The sequence below is a fragment of the Lissotriton vulgaris genome, chromosome 12, assembly GCF_964263255.1.
Source record: "Lissotriton vulgaris chromosome 12, aLisVul1.2, whole genome shotgun sequence".
NCBI lineage: Eukaryota > Metazoa > Chordata > Amphibia > Caudata > Salamandridae > Lissotriton > Lissotriton vulgaris.
In genome coordinates this window covers 543,555,469-543,583,424 of record NC_141700.1, presented here as the reverse complement: position 1 = coordinate 543,583,424, position 27,956 = coordinate 543,555,469, and the positions used below count along the sequence as shown (strand labels likewise).

General features: G+C 41.5%; 2 protein-coding genes across 2 annotated transcripts in view; both read left to right on the top strand.

Moving 5' to 3' along the window:
• The window catches only part of VANGL2 (VANGL planar cell polarity protein 2), a 282,060-nt gene that overhangs the window by 58,731 nt on the left and 195,373 nt on the right, over window positions 1–27,956 (top strand). The gene's annotated exons all lie outside the window — the stretch shown is intronic.
• Window positions 20,649–21,332, top strand: LOC147677693 (RAD51-associated protein 1-like). Its single transcript, XM_086945576.1, has one exon. It carries the CDS (start codon window positions 20,649–20,651, stop codon window positions 21,330–21,332), a length of 684 nt encoding a protein of 227 aa, XP_086801702.1.

The following is a 27,956-nucleotide window of genomic DNA, read 5'->3' as shown; positions in this document are numbered from 1 at the left end:
AATCAAATAGCAGACATCCTAAGCAGACAGTCAGAACAAGTACACGAATGGGAGCTGCACGACCAAATACTACAGCCATTCTTCCAAAAATGGGGGCAACCAGAGATAGATCTGTTTGCCAATCATCAGAACGCAAAATGCAAAGAATTCGCATCCAGGTACCCACATCAACGGTCCCAGGGCAATGCACTGTGGATAAATTGGTCCAACAAATTTGCTTACGCGTTCCCTCCTCTACCACTAATTCCATTACTGGTTCGGAAACTGCAGCAACACTCCATGACAATGATACTAGTGGCACCCACGTGGGCAAGACAGCCGTGGTTCACCACGCTGCTACAACTCTCACAAGTACCACATCAAAAGCTAAGGTTATTACCCATGCATCTTACACAGAACCATGGAGAAATAATGCACCCAGATCCCAAACAACTGAACCTAGCGATCTGGCTCCTGAGGTCATAGAGTTTGGGTATTTAGATTTACCACCAGAATGCATGGAAATCATTAAACAAGCAAGACGTCCTACCACCAGAGCATGCTATGCAGCAAAATGGAAGAGGTTTGCTATACACTGTAACAGTAAGCACATCAACCCTCTGGACGCATCCACTAAACAAATCATTTGCTATTTATTACACTTACAGCAATGTAACCTAGCATATACCTCTATCAGAGTTCATCTCGCAGCCATAGCGGCGTACCTACAAAACAGGCAACATCTGTCACTGTTTAAAGTACCAGCAATTAAAGCTTTCATGGAAGGACTCAAAAGAGTCATTCCACCAAGAAGACCACCTTCCCCAGTCTGGAATCTCAACATAGTGCTTACCAGACTAATGGGGCCACCCTTTGAACCTATGCATAGGTGTGAAATACAATTCCTCACATGGAAGGTGGCCTTCCTCATAGCTATCACGTCACTTAGAAGAGTAAGTGAACTGCAGGCTTTTACGATTCCAGAACCATTTATGCAGCTACACCAAAATAAAGTGGTTCTTAGAACAAACCCAAAATTCTTACCGAAGGTTATTTCAGCATTCCACATCAATCAGTCAGTGGAATTACCGGGTTTTCTTTCCAAAACCACAAACAGTAGCTGAAAGAGCCCTACATACATTGGATGTTAGAAGGGCCATATTGTACTATATAGAAAGAACACAAACTTTCAGAAAGACAAAACAGCTATTTGTTGCGTTTTCTCCTACACATAAAGGCAATCCCATCTCCAAAGCGGGCATTGCCAGATGGATTGTAAAATGCATTCAAATATGCTACTTAAAGGCAAAGAGAACATTAACTGTTCCTCCTAGAGCTCACTCTACACGTAAACCAGGAGCATCTATGGCATTTTTGGGAAACATTCCACTAGATGACATATGCAAAGCGGCTACCTGGGTTACACCGCACACATTCACAAAACACTATTGTGTAGATGTGCACACAACACAACAAGCTAGAGTGGGACAAGCAGTATTAAAAACATTGTTTCAGACAGTTGCAACAGACACGGGCGACCACCGCTAGGGAGAGAACTGCTGTATAGTCTATTCATAATGTACCATCTGCAGCCCATATGCCTCGAACGGAATATGCTACTTACCAGTATGCATCTGTTCTTGGTATAGAGGGCTGCAGAGTGGTACATGCCCTCCCAGCCTCCCCGGAAACCTGTGTCTGTTCCAACATTATCTTATTTAGATACACTTACATGGGCACTCTTATCTGTATTCTACTATACTACTCCATCTAACCCTACTATGGCAAAACAATCTAAGGATGGAGCCGATGCCCATGCGCACTACCAACCAAGGGAGGAGTCACCAAGATACAAAAGACTCTCCAAGAGAAAAACAAAGTGCAATCATCCGAGCCCAACACCAGATGGCGATCTATTCATAATGTACCACTCTGCAGCCCTCTATGCCAAGAACAGATGCATACTGGTAAGTAGCATATTCCTTACTTGCTGCAGTTTAATTTCTCAGGTAATGTTACGCCATTGTAGTTAGATGTCAAAAGTGGTTGATTTGCTCCAAGAGACGGGCAGTGAGCATTCCAGGACTGGCCTGCCTTCCAAAATAGATTAAATAGAAAACCATAGTTGTACGTTTTGTGTGTATTTGCAAAGGTTTGCAAGGCACATACCCATCCCAGATGATCAGAGATTTGCTCATGTCGGGGGCAGGCATAAGCCTGCATTTGGGGTGAGAGTCTGCATTTAAGACTTCCAAACCGGTATTTGAGATGGTGGAAAGCATTTCTCCTCAATATACTTCCCTGGTGTGTTAAAAAAAGCAAACGTGTATGGATCCACTTTTCATAAGCATTTACACATGCTCCATGTGTACTTGCATGTAAGTATTATACACTTCTGAAAAGTTATGATTGCTGCCAGAAAGTGGGAGTAAGCCTCCGGTTGTGGATTTGTTTTTGGGGAATTGGACACAATTTTCGGTGAGTCCTAAATTAGATTGGTTTACAGGGCATTTTCTTCTAATGGTGCAGTTTTGTACCAGTCGTCGACGTAACTTTATTTAAAAAAATTTAAGTAATGGAATTAATACTGTTCAGTGTTCTTTTGCATCAGATTTTGTAATTGAGGTGCTCATCTCTGCTAAAGGGATCTTCCTGGACTTATTCTGTTGACTAGCTTAGTGAGGAAGGCGAGACTTTAAAATTAAACTGTTCTGCCACATTCATAAAGAATGCATACATAAAGAAAAGCAAAATGTGAACTTGAAAGCTGTAAAATGCTATGTCTGTATACAGTACACCAAACTGAGGCTAGTACAGGCCATTGGTACAGCAACTAAAGCACTGGTATGAATAGACTGAAAGCATGCATTAAGAGCATAAAAGACCAATCCATATGCTACAATCTAGCATATCTTCCTTTTTACAGAAATAAATCTGAATATTGGAATTCTCTAACCTTCCTGTTAAAATTAAATATATGAATATTTTTGGGGTTTATGATAAAATGTCTTATTTTACCTATTTGTTTGATGTATACTCGTTTCTTTTTTTATTCATGGTTAGTTTGAGATTTAAATTGTAGAAATTGCTTAGCTGGGTGCCCCAGACATCCAGTGGTGATTCTTTGAGGTTCACAGAAATACAAAGATTAAGGACAATTGGAATAACCCATTAGGCTGAAATTGACCCATCAAGGGGAATGACGACTATTCAAGCCAGAAAGAGCAGGGTTTCTATTCGAACCATCATCATTTGGAAGGAGAATGCATGAAAGCATTGGCTGATCTCATTTATAATGTTTGCATGTTATATAATCCACACCAGGCTTGTATTATGCCCAAGACTAGTAAAATTATTTTAAAATAAAACCTAAGCCTGGCATTCTGACTGACTTCACATTTCCACTTTAAACTAAATGTAGTTGGACAAAATAAAAGCGATTTTGGAACCTTGGCTCGCCTCCACTATGCCTTTCAGTCAAAAATCCAACATTCTTGCATAGCGGGTTTAATGTGAAACAATTTTGTAAATAAACAAAAGGCTGATGAAATTAACAAGGTGTTAATTACATTGGCACCAGTTTCCAGCTGCTTCATTTTATAATCTGAGAATTTCACACTTTTGCACTCTGTATAGCTTGGTTTCCCAGGATTTAACCTGCAGTGAGAAATCACAAAACATGGCTCCCAAGTGCTGGTGCTGGCTGTCTACTCTCCTCTGTTCATGTCCCTGTGTGACAGCAGGAACCATTTCCTGCCACCGCAAACTGGCGTTAAAGTAGTTCCCTTCCTTCTAGCTTATTTAAAATCTTGCATGCTTCTCATTCTGTGAAGCTTGCAATGTTTAAAAAAAACTACTTTTCAGGTGTCGACTTTGCAGGTTTGTCTATCACTGGTGAATATGCTCAAAGTTTAAACTTTGTAGTTGCCTCAGGCGTCAGGAATGGCGCCTTCCCCATATTCCTTGGAAGACATTTTATTTCCATCCATAACCCTACATTCACTGCTATATATAATCTGCATTTTTGCATGTTTCCCCGCTGCTTTCCAGACAAGCCTGCAAAGCCTAATTCAATGATTCAAGATTTGAAACTTTGACCACAAAATCAATTTTCCGCAATTAAGATCAGCGTCGGTGTGCAGAAAGTTTTGTGAACTGGACGCCTTTTTTATCCTGCTTCTTTTGTTACATATATAAAACTATTAATGTAATAACATAATAGGTGGAAACGTGAAAAAAAAATATCCCTGCTACTTATTAAACATACCTGATGTGAACGTCTACATTCTTGGTAGGGTCAATAATGACCGGAGGCTGCACTGATCTCCATATTGAATGACATGACTCTTCTTGATGGATTAGCTCAGGTGAAAAGAAGTCCCATTTACAACACACCTGTCAAAGCCTTCGTTTCCAGATGATTGAAGCAGCTCTCGGGTGCCCTGGCCTGTTAGCAAGGAGCCTGCAGCATGGCTGCTCAAACATGGACATGGATAAAAGCTGAATCGTTAAATCCAGTATGTGAAGATGTGCATATAATGGCTAGTCGTTTTATTTATTTTAATATTTAGTTCCAAACACTTAAAACTTAAAAATATGTAACTGTGGATGTATCTTTAAAATATTGCTTTGAATGTCCGCTTTACACCATTTCAATATTTGTGAGGTTTCCACCATTTCAATATGTGTGAGGCAGACTTTACCTCTGTTCTAGTTGGTTTGATTGACACGTAGGTTTAGAGATTTTCACACCAGCCCCTGTCCCTAAGGCTTTAAGAAGGACCTTGGGTTCTGGTCTTATGTGAAGCGGTGTGCCTACTGTATTTGTGTCCTCCACTCACTCGTTGCAGAGGTTAAAGCACGAATTATGAGTGCACTTGGAATTGGGTGGTATGTTTGTTGCACCCAATAAGTGTGACCCCACAGGGATCAGAGGTTATCGGGTGTGATAAATAGCACCCAATTAAGAGCTGTACCCAAAAGAAATGGAGAGCAATGTTAATTTGTTGCGTTTTTTTACCTAAATCTTCCATTTTACTAATTTACCTTTTTTTTTTTTACCCTTTGTAAATTTTGGCAGATTTGCTGTGCTGAAATTACGTCTGGGAAAATTGCAGCTGTGTTTGGTACCGCATTTTAAACACTGTTACGTGTTGTAAATGGAAATAACAACATATATTCACAACAATCACAGTAGTCTGATAGGCGTTTTCATTTAATGTCCTTCATTGGATTTGCTCACCTCAACAGCCAGGACGGAAGTACAACCGCCGGAGAGAATTTCTCCTTCCAGGCCATCTGTCCAATAGCCCTGAAGAAGTCGTGGGTTCACACCCTGATGAAACATGTGTTGGCTGGGCATCTGATCTACAAAGAAAGAAAATGCCAATCAGACTACTGTGATTGTGTATATATGTTAATTGCAGTAATCCTACTGTTGACACAGATTACGTGTGCACAGGCTACCTGTTTCATTGACTTCGGTCTATTTTGGGGGTTCAGGGTCATCCCCCTACCTGTGGCACCGTTTACCCAATACTATTGCTCCACATACACGTATACACTAGGAGGTGCCATCGCATACTGCATCACTTTAAACCCCCTGTTGTCTCGTGTTGTAAATGGAGTTAACATTAGGGTGACCAGAATTTTAAAGCAAAAAAACCGGGACATTTCACAAAAATAGAAGGACTATAACTTTATGTCAAGCGAGCGCACAGAATGACGGTGCTCCTCAGCAGAGAATTAGAAAACAGGCAGTAAGAACATACATAAAATGCAATTTTTAAACCCGTAGCTTGCCTGGGAATTAAATTGCTTTCTTGGAACAGCTGCCAACTATCCCTACTTTGTAAAACATAAACACCTTCCCCGTTTTCAGTCGAGCTTCTCCAAAAACCGGGACATGAGCTAAATTTCTCAAAATATGCCCGGACAGCTGGTGAAAAACAGGGAACGTCCTGGCAAATCCGGGAAGCCTGGTCACCCTAGTTAACATACATATCGAAGTCAACTGGTGCACTTGAAAGTACAAGTGCCCTCTTAATGGGGAATCTAATTAATGAGGAGGAACAACTATTGCAGCGCAAGATCTGAAAGGTGCTAGAACCCCAGCAAATACAACAATGTAATGGACGTAGTGTTGAAACTTTTCTAACACTCACCCTAGTCAAGAGATATGGGTTAAATCCATTGTTCTTTTGCTCACTATGCCACCTCAGTTTGGACTCTGCTGTATGGAAATCAGTCTTGACCCTGCTCCACGTGGAAACCGTCCAGCACAAACTACCAGGCCATGTCCTCCCTTGACTGGAATCCAGCAACTTGGGACCAGTGCTAGAACCCTTGCCAGTTTTTCCCCATTTCCCTTGGCTGGGTCTGTCATTGCTCAGTGTCTTAATTCAAAGCCTTAGATGAAAAGTTTATAGTTTTCATTCAGATTGGAAACCTAGTTCCATGGCTAGTGGTTGTGGTTCATTGAGAACATCGTGTGAAATAAGTCGCGTATTTCTGAACAAATGGTCCCTTGCAATCCTCGGTCTATCGCCATTTTGTTTAAATGTGATATTCAGTCTATTATCAGTCTGCCCCCTTTTGCCCATCAACAGCAGGAAGTGATTCTGTACACAATGGAACTAGCCCAAGCTTGCCCTAAAAAATGAAGTTGACATGTCTTACTTAAATACTGGTTATTTGCAGTTGACAAAGCGCCTGAGTTTCTGATCACTATAACATTCGAGTCTTACTTCGGCTGTGCCTCCTATTTTGTCCTGGCCTAAGAACGAGAGGGCTAGGGGTTGGGCTATGAGTGTGCGTGAAACACAAGTTGTAAAATTTTGGATGCAAGGATGGATTTCACTCTGAGAAAAAAAATAAGCTGAAAAAACACAAGTGCCGCAAGCAACAACTGCTCACGTTCTGGTTGTTTGAATTGTTAGCGTTCTAAATTAGGCATGATAATGTAATTTGGGAAATTTTGTCTATCAAGCGTAACACGAAATTCGAGAGATTACGGTTGCGCGCAGTTGGCATCCTTTTTAAAAACATTTTTGTGATGCCAAGTTTAAAGCCCCTGCTTTTCCAATGTTATTCAAGAACATCTCTGGAGTTCAGCCTGTCTGCAGGATGTTAAAGGTCCGCTTCCTCCAGCTGACTGTCCAGTGACTGATAAAAATGCCTCCATCATTATTCACTGGTTGGCATTGTGTTGTGAAATCACTTCCCACTGTAGATGAGCTTTTGAAGTTGGAGTTTCAAATCCTGAAGGAGGAGGGTCGGGGCACGCACAACTGTTTCAGTGCTGGGACACTCCCAGGAGAGGACAGAAGGGATTCATAATGAAAACATTGTTTGTAGTGGTTTACCATCATGCCTTTAAAGTGCATCAGCGAGCTAAACTTTATGTTCTTCTGACCTCAAATTACTTGCAAGTATTCCAACATCTGTAATACTTTCTAATCAGCTGAGGAGTCATTCTATCTTTCCTGTTTGGATCAACTAACCCGTCTGCACCCTGCAGGAATCAGCTTGGAAATGTGAGTCATCTGTCATCTGGCGGTATGTTCTCAAGCAGTCAACGCATTGAATATCCCATTCAAGGTCCTGGCTAAGAACTTTAGATTTTCCTAAAGTTATTTAATTAATATAATTACGTGTTGCAGCTTTCAGCCAGTCTTCTTCATACATACGAGTTACTATGTCATTCACATTTGTCTTATGCTAATACTGCATCTGCACTGAGAGTGATGGCATTCAGCTATTTCACAAGGAGTTCATCAATACTCAGTAGTTCTCTTGAGTGTGAGGAACTGTCGTGGTAATGTTTTGTTTTAATTTTGTTTTTTTTAGGCAGAAGTTTTTTTTTTTTATTGACCAATGTTGATCACTTTTCCAACAATAGCATGACATGTTGAAAAACTATGACCAAGGAAGCATTTGGCCAATTCTTTAAATGGAATCATTGGGATTGTGAGGATGCGTAGATACCAATTTCATAAGGTGGAAATTAAGCCCATCGATGCATGCAAAAAGAAATTCTATGTAGACGAGGCTAGGCGCATGCATTACCCATGTATCAGATCCAACACTGGTCTCTCTTACTGCACAATAAGAGTGTAGGTACAAGAAAGCTAGACCAATTCAAACACACTTTCCACTAGTACTACCTTGCAGGAATTAATTTCCAATATGTATGCAGCACTTATTCAATTAAATTCCTTTTTCAGATTTATTTACACAATCCATAAAAGAGCAGCAAGAAATGAATCCTAATTTCATAGATCTAAAATATTAAATAAAATATAAAATACACATTTATCTAAAAAGATACTTACTTAAAAGTTCACTATCGGAGGATGTGCAGCATTATGTACAGTGATTCATCATTATGAATGGGCGCTAATGGGGAGGGTAAATGGGATGCAAATCTAGGGAGGGACATTGCAATTCTTGCCTGGCATGAGGTATGAAAGGGAAAATCTAAGTGGAGTCACAGAATAGGGAACCCCTATATAAACACATGAACACATGGTATATTAGTCATACGAAAGCAAAAGCTTTGCATACAAACACTCATATGAGATGTTGGCATAAGTGTGGCCTAGATGGTGATGAGTTATAAATCTGGTGGCCCAGCCCAGTGTTGCAGCTTTAAAAAAAAAAAAAAAAAAATAAGAACTAAGCCACATACAAGGTGTTCTGGGGCACCCGTTTAAGTGGAGTTGATTACCCTGAAAGATTTATCCAGATCAGATTGGCACTTAGCAGTGAATATGTTGCGGGTGACAAAACCGCAAATTGGATTAAAATGGAAAACAAAAGTTATTCCAATCATCAATGAATGGATATCCAAGATTCTACTATTGATTGCTGCGGGAAGATTATCGTATGGCCTAGCTTTTTGCTAGAGCCGATTTTGTTAAGGGGGCGATATTGCCGGCTCCCGGTAACAAAACCGGCCCCCCCAGGGTCCAGAAACCACCCCCCACCCTAGCGGCCCACAGGGGAAACTCCCGGTGCCCAATATGGCCAGTCCGGCCCTGAACACTAATTCAGACGTAATGAGGTTGTGCTGTACTTCTTGACTTTGACTGCTTGTGTTCACTGTTCCATTTGAGTTATTTTTTTCTTTGAGACGTGTGATAATATAAATTATTGTTCTGTTATTGTTAACTCGTTAAAATTCCTTGAAGAAAATATGTGAATGTGTTAATGCTTTTAATACGATTCAGCTCCTTTTTAAATGCTAATATCTCAAAAACTATTGAACCAATTTACGCCAGATCATAAAAAGCATAATTTCTGAGTGAAGTTCTACATTTATATAAAATTTAGCATAAACTTGTAGAGTGATTTTTGATATTTTAGGTGAGCTACAATTCTTTTGGTACCCTTACGGGAAAAAACTGATCTATTTTCCCCCTGCTCTGAACTGCACGAAGATGGGTGGGCTAGATTTTAGCTGCAAACGCCACGCGACTGCCAAACTTGGTGCTGGATCTCCGTGGGACCAAAGGTACCAGCAAATCAAAAATGAGCTTTTATATTGTAATTGTGACTACAGAATAACTAGAGGCTGATAAGAATTTTTGAATTTGGACTGATGAATGGTCAAAATAAGTTACAAACAAGCTTCGATTATGGTGATATATCCTCGCTTTGATTGTTCTAACTGCACGACTGGAGAGAGGGGGAAAATTCAAAATAAATTTTTTTGGGAAGAAGGAATTCCAGAAGGAAGAATGTAACTTCTTTTATTATGCTAAAGCACATTATGCACAGTGTGGTACTTCAAAGCAGGCACCCCACACAAAGTGAGAATGGAAAAACGAGTCAGTTTATCAGATTCTGTATATGGCTGTTGGGAAAAATAAGTGCAATCTTTAGGTGTTTTCTGTTCTGTGGTGAAGAAGCTAATGTTGGTACCATGTATGTACAGCACAAACAACAACATTCCTCGGATTGTATCATAGTTTGGATTTCAGACACCCGATTCTTCGATATATGGATAGTTAATTTCAGAACAGTTTGAAGTACATGTTGACTTGATTCTCAGTTTATTTCACAATATGCTAGTTGTTCGGAGCAAGGAGAAAGTGGTGTAGATTGTATTTGATCATGGTAAATTTGTGTGAATAAAATACACTAAAAGACACCACTTATTTCGTTATCCAGCTAAAAAACTGACCAATTTTTTTTTTCATTTTCGCTTTTCGGTGAAGTCTTTCATGTGCACTGCTTTGTATGAAAGTGCCCTACCATCAAATAAACGCTTTCAGGGGTCGTTTTTAGGTGTCGCCTGGATTTGCAGCGCGCAAGCGCTGTCGCCAGCGAGACTTATTGTCAGCGTGATGCCTCTCAAGGGCGACAGACCGGGGCATGCGCAGCTTGTGGTCTGTGGACCCGCTTGCTACAAAGTGTGTACAGCTGGTGCGCGTCAATTAGGGTTGAGTCAACAGTGTGAACGCTCTCCGGAAGATGTGCTAGCATTCAGCAGCATGTGGGGCGTCTGGCGGCATGCCGTGATGAGCTTTCTGTTTTCCGGCTTTGTTGTGAGGGCATGAGCGGCCATGAGCGGCTGTCTCACTGGCGCTATAACCTGGTCGACTTAATTGCAGCAGTTGTCGAAATGAGTTACGAGCTGTGAATTACATAACATTATGAACTAATAAGTGGTCATATCTAGTCATTTAAAAAGTCTGTTTCCGAAGTACCAGCTATTTCACCCATGCGTCACAAATCAAAGGGCTTGAGCTGTTTGGTGCACATTTGGCTGAGCTATGTCTTGAGAAAGAGACATCTTAGAGTCAGGCATAACAATCTAACAGCCTGTTTCTGAGGCGGTGTTAGGAAGAATGGGTTGTACTTAGAGTGAGAAGGTGGAAGTATGTTGTGGGCGGAGTTAGAAACAGCTATTCAATTTGTGAGAAGGCAGGGCAAAGGGAGGGATAGGGAGGGTCAGAGTGCGGCATCTTTAGTGTATGACACATTAGGGAAGATACTCCTGTTCCGCACACGCCGCATATTGCCAGTAGCTCCCTCCCCTCCTGCTGGCCCAACTCCCTTCCCAGGCCTTGGATCCCTTGTTCCCGGCGATGTCTGACGCGGTGTCAGTGCTTGCTGACCCCCAGTATGCAGTGAAGCTGCTGCGATCCCTCAGCTCCTTCCGTGGGGACGCCTTGTTCTGCGACGCTTGCCTAGTTCTGGAGGGACAGGAGATTCCGGTTCCCAAGAGCATTTTGGCGGCTGCCAGTCCATACATAAGGTGAGAGCATCCCACTGGTTCAGGTTTAGCTTTGGATAGACCAAGCGTAGCAATTCTCCAGACCATCACCTTCACGTAGCTCAACAGTTCAACCACGCCTAGCAGAAGTAGCTTCCGCACAGAATAATGTCTTAATACAGGGATTGTCTCAGAAAAAGGGATTTACAGTGCTTGGCTTTCAGGCTGGAATGAATTCGGGGACACAACATAAACACTAAGAGCAGAACATTCAGGCTAGGGACCCATCTGAACGGCTTCAGCTAGGTGGCCACCAGAGTACGCACCCCCAGAATTGGGACCAGCTTTAGCATAGAACCATCACTTCGCATATTTGTAGCCTCAGGTAAGGGTGGCCAGGCATGATGCTACTGGACCAACAATTTGTAGCCCTGTGTCACTTTCAGCACTGGACCACAGTGGCTCAGCTCAGCACCAGGCTTTAAGAAAGGGGTTAGCTAGAATTGGTGCAAGGTTGGCCTTGGCCGAGGCATCAACCAGGCTTGCCACCTCAAACATGTCCGCTCACTAAAGTAATTATTTTCAGTACATGACAACTCATTGGCATTCTGTGCTTGACTGAGAGACTATATGTGCTTGGCAAACTAATCTCGGCTTGGTAGAAGTACTATTTTGGCTTGTCACAGGAGCATGGGAGGCGCTAGAAGCACCCATCCAAATTACTCTTAGTATATGACAATATTTACAATTAAGGCGAGTAAAAAAAGAAATTTATGAAAGCAGTAGTAGCACACCCTGTCTGTAAACCTAGTCGTTTACAAACCATTTAGGCCAGCACATTGAATGTATTGTGTTCAATGTGACAATGCTTTTATGTTAGCACACTGTTGAGTGAAAGCGCGCAATTTCACACGTAATTGACTAATCTCTGACTAACCCCAGAAGTCTTTAGATATGATAATCAATGTGCCACGTGTTATTTCTTTATACAGTTGCTTGGCAATAAATCACATATTTGGAAACTGCGGCCAGGGCACACAATGTGAATGGACCTGGATTGGTCCTTAGGTTCCTGAAATATTAATTATTAGTGAGAATTGTGATCCACGGACTGGATCCTAAGACCCTGGATCCTATGATATCTTCTAGTTGTGATTCATTCTTCCTAATGAATGCATGTGGCCTAGAAGTAAGCTTAACACTCAGATACGTGTCAATACACTAAAGATTGCTATGTTATTTTCCACTTAATATAGCTCAATGACTCACACCCACAAGTGTATCTCTGTGCTTAGCCCTCACAGAACCTTCAAAATATTAAAACAGCCAGGTCTCTCTAATTTTTTTTAACTTTTGGGAAATCTGGACAGCTGCGGAGATGGTAAGGGAGTTGATTCCAGGGCAACGAGGTGGCAAAGGAAAAAGATCTGCTGCTGAATCTGGAAGTGCAGATGGGGTGAACATTCAGTTGCGCTTTGTCGCTGTATCTGAGAGTTCTGAAGAATGGTAGTAGCGCAATTTATCCTTTATGTAAGTCGGGCCTCTGCCCATCAAACACTTGTGGGTGAGGCAACAGAGCTTGAAAACGGCACTCTTCTGATCCGGAATCCAGTGTAGTGCTCTCAGTGTAGGAGCACAGGGAGAGCCTGCTGCAAGACTACAGACCAGGGGTGCAGCAGTATTTTGCACCACCTGAAGTTTGGACGATAAAGTGTCCTTTGCAGCCGCAAGCCATGCATTGCCATAGTCCAGCCGACTTATGATTAGGGTTTGGACCAGAGTTTTCCTCGCAGAGCATTGTAGCCAAGGAAATACTTTCCTCATTAGCCACATGGTGGCAAAGCAAGGCCCACAAATTGGAGAGATATGGGCTTTTATGCATAGGGCCTGATCTAGTTTGATGATGGCCAATACACAATATATATCCCGAAGTCTAATTATGAAGAGCAAAAAATGCCAAAAGCAAACCAAGACTTCTCAGAAATACAACACATTTGTATGGATTCCCATCACTCACTATTCCAGGTGACCTGCTTCATCATCTGGGTCTCCTTTAACAGGGCTACCACTCCACCCTAATGATGGAGGAGCCCAAGGATGTTTTCAAAGTTTGTAAATACAGATGTGAGCAGGTGTTATTTGTTGAGTGTATGGGAGGATAGTGCAGTGCAAAGGTGTAAAGTGAGTTCTAAAATTGAAGCATAATCAGACTCCAATTTTATTCATGTATGATACGAACAATAATTAAAAACAGTGCAAAAGGACAGTTTTAATAAATAGCCATCCATAAGTAAATATTGGTCAACATGTTTCAGCACTAAGCGGTAAGAAGGATACCAAGTGCTTTCATCAGGACCTTGTAGATGTTAAATGTTACTGCAAACAGTGAAAAATTAAACAATATAAAGGATACCCTGTGAAACAATCTTCTCACAGTCAGGATTCCTTAAACCTCTTGGAAAATCTATAAAAGAAACAAGAGGTATGTACAAAAAGTCTTGGAAAGAAAAAATAATTTATGCCTTAAGGAAACTATGTGGCTAAAGATAGCCATCCAGCATGCCCTCATAGTGGGTTTAAACAAATCATCCACCCTTACCTCAAGAGCATGGAGGAGAGGCCCCACCCCACCTGGCAACAAGCTCAGGACAAAGGAGGCACCGCTCTAGGAAGAAAACACAAAACACCAAACCTTAATTTAGTTGGTGGGTTATTCCTCCTACACATTAAAAACACAAAGCTAATTGCCCACGAAAATAGTTAGAGCCCTCACCGCTCAAACCAGCTCACTCATAGCATATTCAAAACCCCTCATTTATATTGCAGGGGATAGTAGTTAAGTAGTATAAGCACATCATATGTATATCGTGCTATATATAAGGTCTATAGATATTAGTTGCCTTATCTCTTTTCTGTGCTCAAAAAACAGATATTTACTCACACCACCTGATGGTTTAGGTGTTTCAATCATACTTAGAAGTCTCTTACTAGATCATAAGTATGAATAAGAATTTTGGCCAATATTTAGATGTACTTTAGAAAAAGCATTATGCAGACTCATAGTAAAGAGCCACATCGTAACTCCATTCAAATGTGATCCCTACCTTGGAAAAAACATTTCCCCACACTCTTAGCGTAACCGGGGCATCAGTAGCACCCAGTGATGGCAGCAAACATACTAAAAGACACTCGAACCCAACAGGTATCAGCAAAAGCCGCCAAGCGCCCTTACCTTCCCGTCGGTACCTCAGGCGGTCATCTAAGCCGTCGGGGAGGTACCGGCTACGGGCATCGGGTCTGTTTTAAACGCTCCCCATTGTCAGCAGAAACCTCCATGGCGTCATCACGCGTGATCTCGATACGGCGAGAGTTCGTCCCGCCTCTCACGAGATCACGCGTTGAACTACAGATAGCCTTAGGAATCATGGGATATGTAGTTTCACGACGCATTTCTCCGCCGTCAGTGAGATATCTCCTTTGGGTATTGGTGCTGTATATGAATACTCATTACTTTTTACACAATTCAATAGCGTTATGAGGCGTTATTACAATATAGTGAGAGTTCGAACAGACTCTCGCGAAATCACGCAATGAACTACAAGTTACAGCAAGAGTCATGGAAAATGGAGTTTGCAGTTCCCATATCATGTCAGAAAACATCTGACCATCAACTCAAGCCCTTGTGGTTTTGGTACTTGCTAAAAAGTGATTACACTGACTCGGATTTTAAGATGTACTCTTAGCCTTGCAATCCTTAATACACATTTATAGCATCACTTTGCCTTCCTGCACTAAGAAGTAAATGAAAAACCACGAGTGTATTAGCACATATATGCATATTAGGAAAACAAGTTCGAATAAATGACATATGTCTTCATAAAGTAGACCAAGGAATTGAGTCATTCAGCCCCCCTGAGTCGCTCTTAAGCCTAAAAACCCACTTCTGCTCCCTTAGTAGTAGGAACTTAGAGTTGTCCGTAATGTGTTGTGGGATGAACAGTTGTTCAAGTATGGTCCATATCATATCTTCTGGACGATAGTTTGATGATGCCCAGATTTTTCTCAGCCTGGGAGTTGTGGATGTCCCGAGTTCAGGGGGGCCACCTGTCGGATGACCGGAGTTGCTGGGCTTTACCGAACAGCAGTATCTCTGTTATATCGCTATTAATTTGGAGACAAATCACCAACATTCAGGCAGATCTTACTCATACAATTTTATGAAGCAATATTTTATCTTATCCGGGTCCATGCCAAACAAGATGACCAACTGGGTATCGTCTGCATATGATATAACCTCAAAGCCACGAGATTCACAATTGAGGGGGGTTATTGGGACACGAAGATGTTAAATAACGTAGGGCGCAGTGAAGAGCCCTGAGGCATCCCCTTGTTGATGGGGTGGGATGCGAATGTAAGCAACCTAAAAGAACTCCGCATGATCGTCTGTGTCTGGCTGTGTAGGAAGTTCGCAAGCCATAATAAGACTTTGCCACCAATGTCTAACTCACAGGAATGACTGGTTCATTGACAAACCTTCTTTAGGTCTCGCCTAGCGACGCAGTGCTTGCGCTGCTCGCCTTGGCAAGATCTATTGTTGTCGACTTGGGTGCCGAAGGGGGACAGCCGATGTGCACGCTCACAGCATGTCTTCTCTGGCAATCTGAGATTGCGCCCGGAGAGCCGATGTGCACGCTCATGGTGTGTCTTCTATGGCGTTCTCTTTCCTCGTTGATGCTGAAGCTCGGGCATGTACGTTGCGGGCTTCTGCTGACTTTACGAGCTAACCTAGCTGTTCTCGTGAGATTCGCTGGCTTCTACGCATCGCCTCCCAAAACTTATGGCCAAAAGTCACACCAGACGCTGCCGCTTACCAGATTATGGGAAACCTGTTGCTGCCGTCAAGTTGGGATTGCACTTCAGCTTGTTGGACTCCTCTGTTTTTTTCAAATATCCATGGATGGCCACGTGAACGGACCTGCCGGTGTAAGGTATGTTGAATATTAATGCAAAAACACCCTATGCTCCTGGGGACCCTGCACAGCGTCCGCAGTAGCGAGCGCATGGCGCGCTTTACTTTTCCTCCCTTCCCCTGTCGGGCCCCTCCATCTTTTTGTGCCTACCTAGCCACGATTATGGATTATTTGCAGCAAGTGTAACAGTCCTTTTAATTACTGTAGACAGCTCAGCTTGATGTTTTTTGTGTAACACGTGTCGCAGATCACAAGAGGCAGCAACTGAGCCAGGCACCAATAAGAGACAAAGCAAAACCAAAGGGGATGATGTGCTGAACATTGCAACCACTCACCCCCAGTCAACTGATCTGGGTTTCATCCATCATCATTCTTTAGATCACTCCGCCACCCCAGTTCAGACATGGCGTAGGCAAATAAGTCTGACCATGCGCCTCATGGGAACAGTCCAGCCCGAACTGATAAGAGACAGCCCGCTGTGAAGGACGTCTCCAAACTCTGCACAGTAGGATATTTTTTAATGATACCTCTATAAAATACTAGTAAAACTCTGTGTGTTGATGGATTGGTGGACAGGCAGCCATTAAGAAGAACGACTTGTAATGTTGGTGACTCTCTACAAAGAAACTGGCGTCACTAAACTAGAAGTATCTAATGCTCAATACCCCACGTATATGCAATCTTTAATTTTCCAAAGCCACTGAGAACAAGCATTTGCAATGCAATAGGTCTTGTAGTTACTTGAGTTAAGCTATTGGTATTGTAAATGACAATGCCCTTTATTTATGGTTTTTAAAACTAAAACAAAAATAAAAGACATTGTTATCTGCAATGGTAATAGCTCAAACTCGCGTAAATGCGAGACCTATTGCATTGCAAATGCTTGTTCTTGCCTACAGGTTTCACTCGGGAAATGTGTGCCTTTGATTCAGCCCATGTATCGTGATTCTCTTTCTGCAGCGTTGGGACAAATCGAGGCCTAGATGTACTTGAGTAGGTGAAGTTTAAATATTCGTAGGATGAATACCTTAACCTTTGAGGCTAGAACTCTGCGTGTATGTGTGCCTGCCCCAGTTGTCAATAGACTATGTATCTCTATGACCTTCAAGGCCTTGATGATCAACATCAAATTATTTTTTTTAAATTTATGCTCCGCTCAATCTCCCTCACCACCTTTCCATAAAAAGAACACAAGAAAGTCTAGTTTCATTGAGGGTTGTTTTATGTAGTGTGGGCATAACACTAGGGACCGGTGGTTTACATTGGTCATTGAGGGATATTTTATGTAGAGTGGGCATAGCACCAGAGGCCGGTGGTTTACATTGGTCATTGAGGGTTGTTTTATGTAGCGTGGGCATAACACTAGAGGCCGGTGGTTTACATTGGTCATTGAGGGTTATTTTATGTAGAGTGGGCATAACACCAGAGGCCGGTGGTTTATATTGGTCATTGAGGGTTGTTTTATGTAGCGTGGGCATAACACTAGAGGCCGGTGGTTTACATTGGTCATGCTACAAGTGCAAAGATGTGGGTGTTTATAGCTGTATGGCTGGACATGGGATTCACATTCCAAAGGGGGAAATAACAGTGTTTATGTCTGTTAACAAAAACGGGGGACAGGGGAGCAAGGTGAGATGCGAGGCAGGGTAGGAAGCATCTAAAGGATCGGAAAGTAGAGGGTTCTGTGTATCTCTTAAAGGTCGAAAATGAGTGGCTTAATCTCACTTAGAAGGTGAGTAGGTGGCCATTGGTGTGCTACAGAATCTGAGTTTTGGCCAAATAAGTTAATTTGTTGCTGTTATTCATGGCCTTCATTGCCAACCGACAACCCTTAACATCGGAATTTTCTGATGCGCGATGGGCCACATGTAAGCATGTATGTATTTGTGTATGTGTGTGAATATATATATATATGTGTGTTTGTGTGTGTAATATATGCTATATTCTGCCACCAGAAAAGCAATTCTGCTCATTGGCATTAATAAAGTTTTACACACACCTTGTCAACCATGTAATTCAAATCATCATGTGAGCATAGTCCAATGAGGCTAACAGCTGTGCGGGTGATTTGAGAGTGGTGAGGGTGGAACCTGAGATGCTGAAGAGTGAGGCATTGATTCAGTATTAATATGTCCAAGCATGAGTACTTATGCGATTCCTAAAATTTGCACATGGAGTTTGATCCTGTGAAGATGATGGCTCTGGTACCAACCTGTCTGGAATTTCTTGCGTGTAGAGAGTCTTGTCAGTGCCACTTTCCCCAAAAATTCCATAGTGTAAATGCATATGTTCTGGAGTTTTTGGTCACCCCCTTTCATTCATTGACCTGTCCAAGTATCCTTGTTTCCCCACAACAGCATAGAGCAGTGAGTCAGCCCACTTCAGCCATTGACTGTCTTGCACTGTGAAGGACTACGTTTTGCCTGCTCACATGTGGACAGTCTTCTGAAATGAAGTGCGCTCCTTGGTGTGGCTGAACTGCAGTGCCACTCTTTTTTATTTTTATAATATTTTTACAATTTTTTCACACTGAATATATGTGCAAAAAAATATAGATAGAACTTTGCAATCATGCTGAAGTTTGACATGCTGTCTTTTGTCAATGCTTGTTTTTAATATGCTGTTTAAAGGCGAGGGATATACCAAAGGAGCTATCTGTAGAACAGATACTGGCTTCCAGTGGTGAGAAGCTATTAAGACACTGGAGTTTGGCCGTTATTCGAACTCTGGTCGAAACCTGTGACTTGGGCCCACCTTACAAGTAGGTAATGTTACAGTAGTGTGTGGGGGATTTGTTATTCATATGACACGTTATTAACCATGTGTGATGAATACCTCCTAATTGTATTTTTTCGGTTTGAAAATCGAGCATAACATGAGGAATCGGCTATTTAACGTATCAATTTCTAATGTTTATCCTTTTTATATAGGCCTTTTCTCCCTATCAGTATCCAGAGTCTTTCAGGGGAAAATTGCAAGTGTGATAATAATCGCACAACTTGCAATTCCAATCCCTTCGAAAACCCTTATTTTCACACGGATCACTATTTAACCCTGGACTTTTAATGAACACTATAGTTGCATTTAAAGCAAGATCAACTGTGTAGAAATCCAGGATTTAATGTGGCCAAGCCGTCTTTGAGAACTTAGATGTCCCTTGCCACTAACACCTTGAGGTAAAGTTGGGTTTCATCGCACTACTGATGTAGGCAGATACCTTGCTTGGATTTTAGGATACCTAGTAAATCCACATGCAGATTACATGTCACCAGGGCAAGAACAATAGTATATTATTACTGTACTTGAGGGCACTTTTGATCGAGTTTTTCTGTTTTTCTTTTGGTGAGAAAGGGGGTGAAACAATTGAGAAACGTTTCAGAGATACCCTTGCAAAAATACGGTCGTTTTTCTGATTTTGTAGGAATTCCTAATTTGGTTGGTTACAGTGGATACCCAGGTATGCAGAAGTACGCTCCCAAAGGGTTTTTGGAAGTTCAACAGCATTCGGAAAGAGGGGATAAGAGAACAATGATAAGTAGATTGTAATCAACTGCATCAGAGGCCACCAAAAAGCCACGGAGCATCAAAGGGCAATAGTCACATTCGTCTTTTTGGGCGTCATGACTATTTAACTTGTATGGTCTGAATGCTGCAGCTAAAGAAAATCATTCAGTGGTATTATTGTACAGAATACCTTCTGTGATGACCAACTAAGTGCTCCGATATGGAACTGGGCGTTTAATGAGTTAACAATTTCTGAAAATTCAAATGAACTAAATTAACAGTTTTCTTCTAATCTGCTTCATTGGTTGAATCTTAATTGTTTGTACAATACCCATGTCGTAAGTTCATGATCGGTTTGCAGCCGTTCTGCTCTTCTTACCTTCACAGATCAGAATTGTTATTCTTCAGGTGTCTTGGTGATCTGGAGCTTGCTTATTAAAATCCTTTTGAGTCTTGATATTCTGCAGCCCTTTTTCAGGTGCAGGCAATTTAGCACAAGTAGTACCTTGATCTTTAGGTTAAGCCTGGCCAGCGCATGCGCTGCTCTGCTCTACGAGAAATGCTGTATTCGACTATGGACTTGAAGCTCCACCCACTCTGCGCCCATATTTTTCATTGACTTGTGTCATTGTCCTTTGTAAATGCTGGCTTCTGATTTGTTAATAGGCATGTTAGTACCGCCATGTCTTCATTTGTATCCTCCCAAGAGAACTGGCCATTTTACTTCTATATTTTTTTTTTAAGATACGTCAGGCATTGCAGCCTAAACTTCCAATGGTTTTTATCTCTGAGGCCAAGCTGAAGGGTACCGGAAGGACTAAGCAGATATATTTCTACCGTGGCCTAGTGCTAGCTTTGTCGACTGCATTTAATATCATGTTATTCTGAAGTTTTCTCTTTTGATTCTCGCCTTCTGATCTCGTCGGTTGGTGATGTGACGTTGACTTCCAACCTTTGTCTTGTAAGCCACTGCTATGGATCGAGCAGGAAGGACTAAGAAAGTGATTGAGTCCTCAGAGTTTGAAATTGATGATAAAGATTTTACGTTTATAACTGCACCTCCAAGCAAAAAGCCGAGAATGAAAGATTCACAGACAAAGAAAAATAAAAGTGAAAAACTACCCAAAAATCAACAAAAAGCTGCAGTTACTAATAGGAGAACGTTGGATGACAAACTTTACCAAAGAGATTTAGAAGTTACCTTCGCCTTACCAGTGCAAGAAACATCAATCGAGGTGCACTTATCAACAAGTATTGAAACATGCACAGATACCAAAACTGATCATGTGCATTGCCTTCCCTTCCTCTCAAACTGCAGTGTGGGCGGCGATATCATGGAGTTGGATACAACCACAGATTTTAAAGACAATGACCTGGACACTTGCTGCCGGAGACGAGCTGCATCCAAAGCTTTATCTGATAAAAAGAAGATGCTTAAAGATGTTGGTGATGATGAAGACAAAGTTGATGACTGTATGCCAGATTTGACCTCCGAATTGGGTAAAATCCGAGATTTTAAAGACCATGACCTGGGCACCCGCTGCCGGAGACCAGCAGCATCCAAATCTGTATCTGATCAAAGGAAGATAATAATAGATGTCAGTGACGACGAGGACAAGGTTAACGACTGCATGCCAGATTTGACCTTGGGTAACTAAAGTGTTCATTGGTTATGCAGTGCTTAGTGTTTTACACTGGTCAAGAAGCTTTACTGGAAAAGCATTGAACTGTAGAACAAGTAGAAAAAGTAAGGTCACTAATCCGAAACAAATAGGCCAGTTGAATACTATCATGAGTTGAGCCGCTTTGTACATTACGCTGTGTTTCGTGCTTTGGTGTTGATCAACATTGGTTTTGTACAGTTATAGTTTATCCTGCATCAATACTTTTTCCATCTTAATTAGGTTGGTTTGATTGTTTCATTATAAACCTCTATTCCTGCTTGGTTATAACTCTCTTTTAGAGCAATACCAGACTGCCTTCCTTTGCTACATTAAAGTATACTTCTACTCTCTACTGAGAAATGGCTAAACCTAGAAATACCTGTGTAGAGAGTTAACCTAACTACCTGCACCAACTTTGGTGAAAAACGACCGCATCTTTGAAGTAAGCATACTGCATTTACTAAAATCAATGGGGTGAAATGTGCTGGGATGGGAGACAGTTTGCTCCCTCCCTCTTGTGTTTAACACGCTTCTTTGAGCTAATGAGCTGACAAGCTCACCTGGGATGCATCTGTTTGCCTGTGGAGTTCTACTATGCCTTTTTTGGGCTTGCATTTTCTGTTGATCTGGGGGTCCGCCATTTTGTGCCGAGGTTGTTGGTGACTGTAACTCTGGGCCCACCATCTTGATTGCCTCAACCGATTCCTGGATCAGTGCTTGATGCTGGGCCACGCCTTTGGTCGCCTGCCCGTCCAATACCCCTGGATGGCCCCCTCCGAAACGCTCTCTCCCCCGCAGACATGAATAGCCACTAATGAAGCTCCCTTATTTCACCCCTTCCATGTGGTCCCCCACATGGCAGAGATACCCCAACACGGTGATTGAATTTGGCACTGGACTTCTTGACTATGTGACCCAACCTGGGTTATGGACCCGCTTACTCTAACTTTTTGGGGCCCCCATGAGGTACTTTTCCTTCACTGCCGGTCTGCCAGACTGATCTTCTTCCTAGCCCCCTATTTCTACTCCCCTTCCCCATTCCCTCTATCCTCTATTGGGGACTTGTTCTTCTATGTTTATTTATGCAACTGTAACTAATGTAACTATGCAAAATTGTTATTCTTGTTATTCCTGACTGCTGAGACCTGAGCAACAGGGCTGATGCCCGGTGGAGCTGCTAGACAGCTATAGAGAAGATAAGCCCAGGTTCACCACCTCGGCAGTCACCTACCCAGCCAGACATTGGGCACAGTTTGCCTCGTCTCCCTGCTGTGTCTCCTTCCTCCTCCTCCCTCCAATGAATTACTGTAACATTGTTTTTTTTCCTGTGTTTTAGTATGCTCTTGTAACAGATGTAATTTGTAATCTGTAACTTGTACCTCAATGATCCTCATGTGAAGCGCTCTGATACCTCTGGGTCTAGCCAGCGCTAAAAAAAAACCTCTTCAATTAAATAAATATTGTTACAAGCTATGTCTTATTTAGTCTGTAAGCACTATTTTCTTTTTCTTCTACTGAAGGCACAACGTGCTTTCCTACAACTTTCAGCGCGCCATGCGCCTTTCACTTTCTAAGTAGCCCGGGACAATGGCGGACTCTTCTTTGAACTGAAATAAGTCTCGCATTTACAAGAGTTTGAGCTATTGGCATTGTAAATGACAATGCTTTTTATTTGTGTTAATTATCAAAACATATAAATAAAATGCATTGTCATTTACAATGCCAAAAGCTTAAACTCTCGCAAATGCGAGACCTATTGTATTGCAAATGCTTGTTCCTAATCACAGTGTACCCAGTAGAGTTTGTCATGAGGCTTTACGCTCATCTCGCACTCGCCTGTTCTAGAGAACCATCCCGGCATTGTACTTAGGCCACTCTGAGTGGTGTTTAAGCTTCTACCATAAATCCCATTGACTGGATAACTTTAAGCGGTCTAGAAAGGTAAATTAACATTCTGGTATGGCTTATGTCTAAGAAATTAGAATACCTGATAATAGTGCTTGTATTTAATTTTTAACTTTGCCTCCTTACAAGCTTTTCTGTGTTCCTGAAATGGAAGGCCTTGAGCCTCGCAAGCAATGCCTTGGGTGACAGGTGCTAATGATGCGGCTAGTGAAAACTTAAATGACTTGTCCTCTCCCATCATGGCAACCCACTCGTGCAACTGTTGTACTGTTGAAGGAGATCTGTCATCAGGGGTGAAAATATGCTTTTGATGAAGGCATCCATAAGCACCCAATTAGGACCCTCATTTCAAATATATAACAGACCTCCACTAGTGGGTGATTGATTACTGCTGGTCTTGGCAGACTGTGTCAGTAATTTCAACTCCATTTGGATTTCTTGCAGGCATGTCATATCTATGCCTTACAGTCCAGAATCTTTTATTAGGCAGCAAAGCACTGAAGTAGTTTGTGAGGTGTATTGACAGTTTTTTTTTCTTTAAGACATTGATATCTCTACAACTGCCTGTCCCCAACCTGCAGCACAGTATTAAACAAGCTGCTTTTGTGAGCAGTGGTTAGTGTTATTTCTACTCGGGACACCAGACTGCTTCACAATCAACTTGATTTCATTTTAGAGCTTACAAAATATATTTTAACTCCTCTTCCGATCTTGTAAAAATCCAAAGCTGTGCTACTTTGTAACTCCGACTTAACGAAAAAAACACAATTGTTGTTCGGTTTTGTATGTGAAGAAACAGTCACTGTGTCTATATTGTCTCATAGGCTCAGAAGTAGTACTAAAATCCAAAGCTGCGCTACTTTGTAACTCCGACTTAACGAAAAAAACACAATTGTTGTTCGGTTTTGTATGTGAAGAAACAGTCACTGTATCTATATTGTCTCATAGGCTCAGAAGTAGTACTAAGTAGGCCCGATAAAGGCTGCGTTTGCAGAATGCTACACTTTTCACCATTCAAGCTGCAAACATGGTAAACCTTACTTGCCAACTCGCCTACTATTAACAACGCTCATAGCAGTCCTCACATATGCATCGCAATATGGAGTGTGAAAAATCACTAAATTGCTATAGTGAAAGTTTACTGTTTGAAGGTGTTGTTCTGCATGCCTGTTTCTAGACATATATGCTCTGATTGTGGAAACTGATTGGGAACTATTGTGCAAAATGCAGCATTTGCAAATAAAAATTAAACTTTATTACTTAAAAAACATGAGTGTTCTTTCATAAATGTATTTACTCTAGTGTTACATTTTGCCAGTTGGTGTAATCAGGTGTGTGACTAAAATTGGTCGCCAGGACCGGATGCGGGTGTTCCTCGGTGGGCACTCCATCCAAAGATAGTGAATCGATTCTAACTTTTGTGGGTTTTGACCAGGTGTTTTTTCAGGAGATGTTGTTCTGTTAAAGTCAGTTCAGGCTGAAAAACGGTTTATATGCGAGGGATTAAGATTTCCCCCATGAAGTAAAAAAGCTAACGAATGAAAATGCCATTTAGCCAAAAAATAGTGTTTATTTAGACCATGGTCTTTTAAAAAAAAAAAAAACAGTAAAAGAAATGTACACAATATTAAATGATAAAAACCGTGATTAATTTTACATTATTATAGATGAAATAACACATGCACCATAAATACTTGGGGGCCGATTATGATGTCGGTCGGAAAGGCTCCGAACGGCATTCGGTTTTCCGAAATCTAATTAGGAATCAGCGTTTCCAACCAACTCTGAAACGCACAGACTGGCCGATTATGATAGTCTGAAACCGTTCGGTTGTTCCGACTCGGTTCCGATCAGCATTCGGAGAAACCAAGTCAGTCGGAGCCAAATCGTACAGGTCTATGGACGCATATCCGACAGAGGCATTGTGATGTCTGGTTCCACCTTTCTGAATCAGTTTGTCTGACATGAATCGGCTGTCGTAATCCCACTTTGGGGGCTGTAGCTGGCCACCCTTCATCCAGAGACGACCGGTTGGGGCCCGTGCGGTTACCCATGGGTCCCCTCTTTCCAACCATGCACTGTGTGGCAGGCACCAAGGGGTGCCCGCCACAAGGTGCAAGGTTTTCCGGAACCACCCCTTTTTTCTAATGAGGGAATGTGATGGTCAAAACACAGGCCCCCAGTGAAGTCAATGGGAATCTGACTGAAGTGTGTTTGGAAACATTGTAATCGGTCGGTCGGACTCCGTAAATCTGATTCCGTCGGAAATGGTTCTGAGACGGGAGTGGATTGGAATGCTTTCAGACCGACATCGTCATGAGGTCCTTAATATGACGATGCCGAACAATACTTTGCAAAATACTTTAAAAGTAATAAGTTACTTTATACAATAAAGAATAAAAATGTGCTACAAGTACTATGTATGCTTTAGCGTGCTACCCCTGGTTACCTTTATGTACATCTTCATATTGGGATAATAATTCCCTCACAGCAGCCATAAATCTCCCCAAGGCACAAGTTGCATTCAGGAAGCTCATATCCATTAAACAAATAGCTGCTTGCATGCAATCGCGAATACCATACTGTATATACTTGCTGTAGGACATACCAAGAAAGAGTTTAGGAAGCTCAGGGTAGGTGCCTAGAATACCAGCCCTAATGTTCTGTTGCAGATATATGGAGCATGGAAAGTTTAGGTTCCTGATGGCCCTTTCTTTTGTCCCACTGATTATGGTAAAATAGAAAGATCAAGATTGTACATGCGTTCTCTGCATGTTAGAAATATTCCTTTTGTTTTGACTTTTAGTCAGTGTCTTTTCTCAGTCATTTGGTAACGACTGCCTTTAAATTTACCCCTGAAAGATGGCCCTTATATCGTCCATTTGGGTTAATTGAATGAATTGGCTATTAGCAATTAACACATTTGCCACTGCGGTGGATCAGACTTTTTATATAACAATTCAGTGCAGACAAAGTATCTTGCTGATTTGATGAACTATGACGCCTTTATTCCCCCCACATGCATTCTACTGAAAATGTGCTTTATGATGCAGGGAGTCGGTCAATTGATGATTAAGTTGAGCGGATGGAGGAATCTAAGCAGGAAAATAAATGGGTGCTCGTTTTTTCTGTCCCTTCCAACAATCCTACTGCCTTTTTCTGTGTCTAATTATTTTGTGGGTCCAGGAGTATTCTTTGGAATGCTTGTTGGTGGCTCTGACAGCAGGGGACGGGGAGAGGGCCGCAAGAAATAAGCGAAGAACTCCCCGTGACTACCTCGTTTGTTGGAGAATCGGCCTATTGCTCTGGATGACTTCTAGAGAGGAACTCCATCTATTTTGCAGAGGTGTAAGGTAGAGCAAAGATTTTACAGTTCTTTGGCACTACATAACACAGCCTGGTGAATCTACATCCGCTGCGGATCTTGATGTTGTCACCATGTAATGAGATCAATTCACCCCAAGACCAATTGAGCTGTCCCTCCTTGCAACGATAATTGAGTACTATTACTTTTAGCATTAGTAGTAGTAATGTCAAAGATAATTTCTATGTAACTCTGAGTTCTGCAGTTTAATGAAGTTATTCAATATCATTGCTCGTTATTCTACATGCAAAATCCCTCCACATCCATTTCAAGTTTTTGAGACTTTCTCGCACAACAAATGAATTAGTGGGATTTACTGCAGAAAAGGTTTGAAAATGGTGTTGTACTTAAGTATCCTAACTTTTCTAAAAATGTCACCCTATTATATGGGCTTAAAATGAAATGTTGTTCTTTTTAAGTTTTGAAAGAGGTTTGCAAGTTCTTAAAACTTGGTATTGTTAATTACGTGTAATAAAGTTTTTATAATTATTTTTGAGCTCCTAAAGACAGTTTCAGCAACCCTGTAAGTAAATGTGTTGCTGGATCGTGCACAGACTTCTGTCCCCTTTTTTTCCATCTGAAATTTATAGAGTGTAAGAAAATGTACCCTTTAAGAATATTTGTCTTCACCTCTGCGAGATGAAGGAAGCAAAGCTTCATGATTTTATTTCTGTGCTGCGCCATGAAACGGGCCGAACCCTAATGGATGTGCCTGCTGACTCCATTGGAGTCCCCTACACTTAGGTGAATTCCTTTCCTTGCCGTGATGCAAGTTTGCTATCCGAGGAATTTCATGTAGCTCTTTCATTTAGCCTCCCTTAGTGTGTGTCTCCTTTCATTGGCAAGTAGTTTTGGTTTGAGCCTGAAACGCGAGCTTTGCGCATTAGCAGAAGTTGTAGGTTAGATAAACGTATTTGAAATCTAAAAATAATATTGGGTTTTTAAAGTAGTTCATGGCAGGAATCCTAGCATGCTTTTGAAAGTGTTGCAATTGCTGTCCTTGTCATTTTGTACGCGTGTTTAAGATGGTGATCCTTTTAATGAATGTACTTTATATATGTATCATATATATATATATATATATATATATATATATATATATATATATATATATATATATATATATATATATATATCTCATACTTATTTCTAACAGAAACTCCTTTGTCAATTTTGCCAACATAATTCATATGAGAATTTCGTTTTTGATGTATTTTTTCCTACGCTTATTTTTGCTTGAGAATAACGGTGGAAAGCTTCATAGCGTTAACTCAGTCTCAAGATCTGAAGAATAAATGTCTAAGTCAGACCCATAGGACTTAGACTTGTAAATTGCACAGATATTTGTG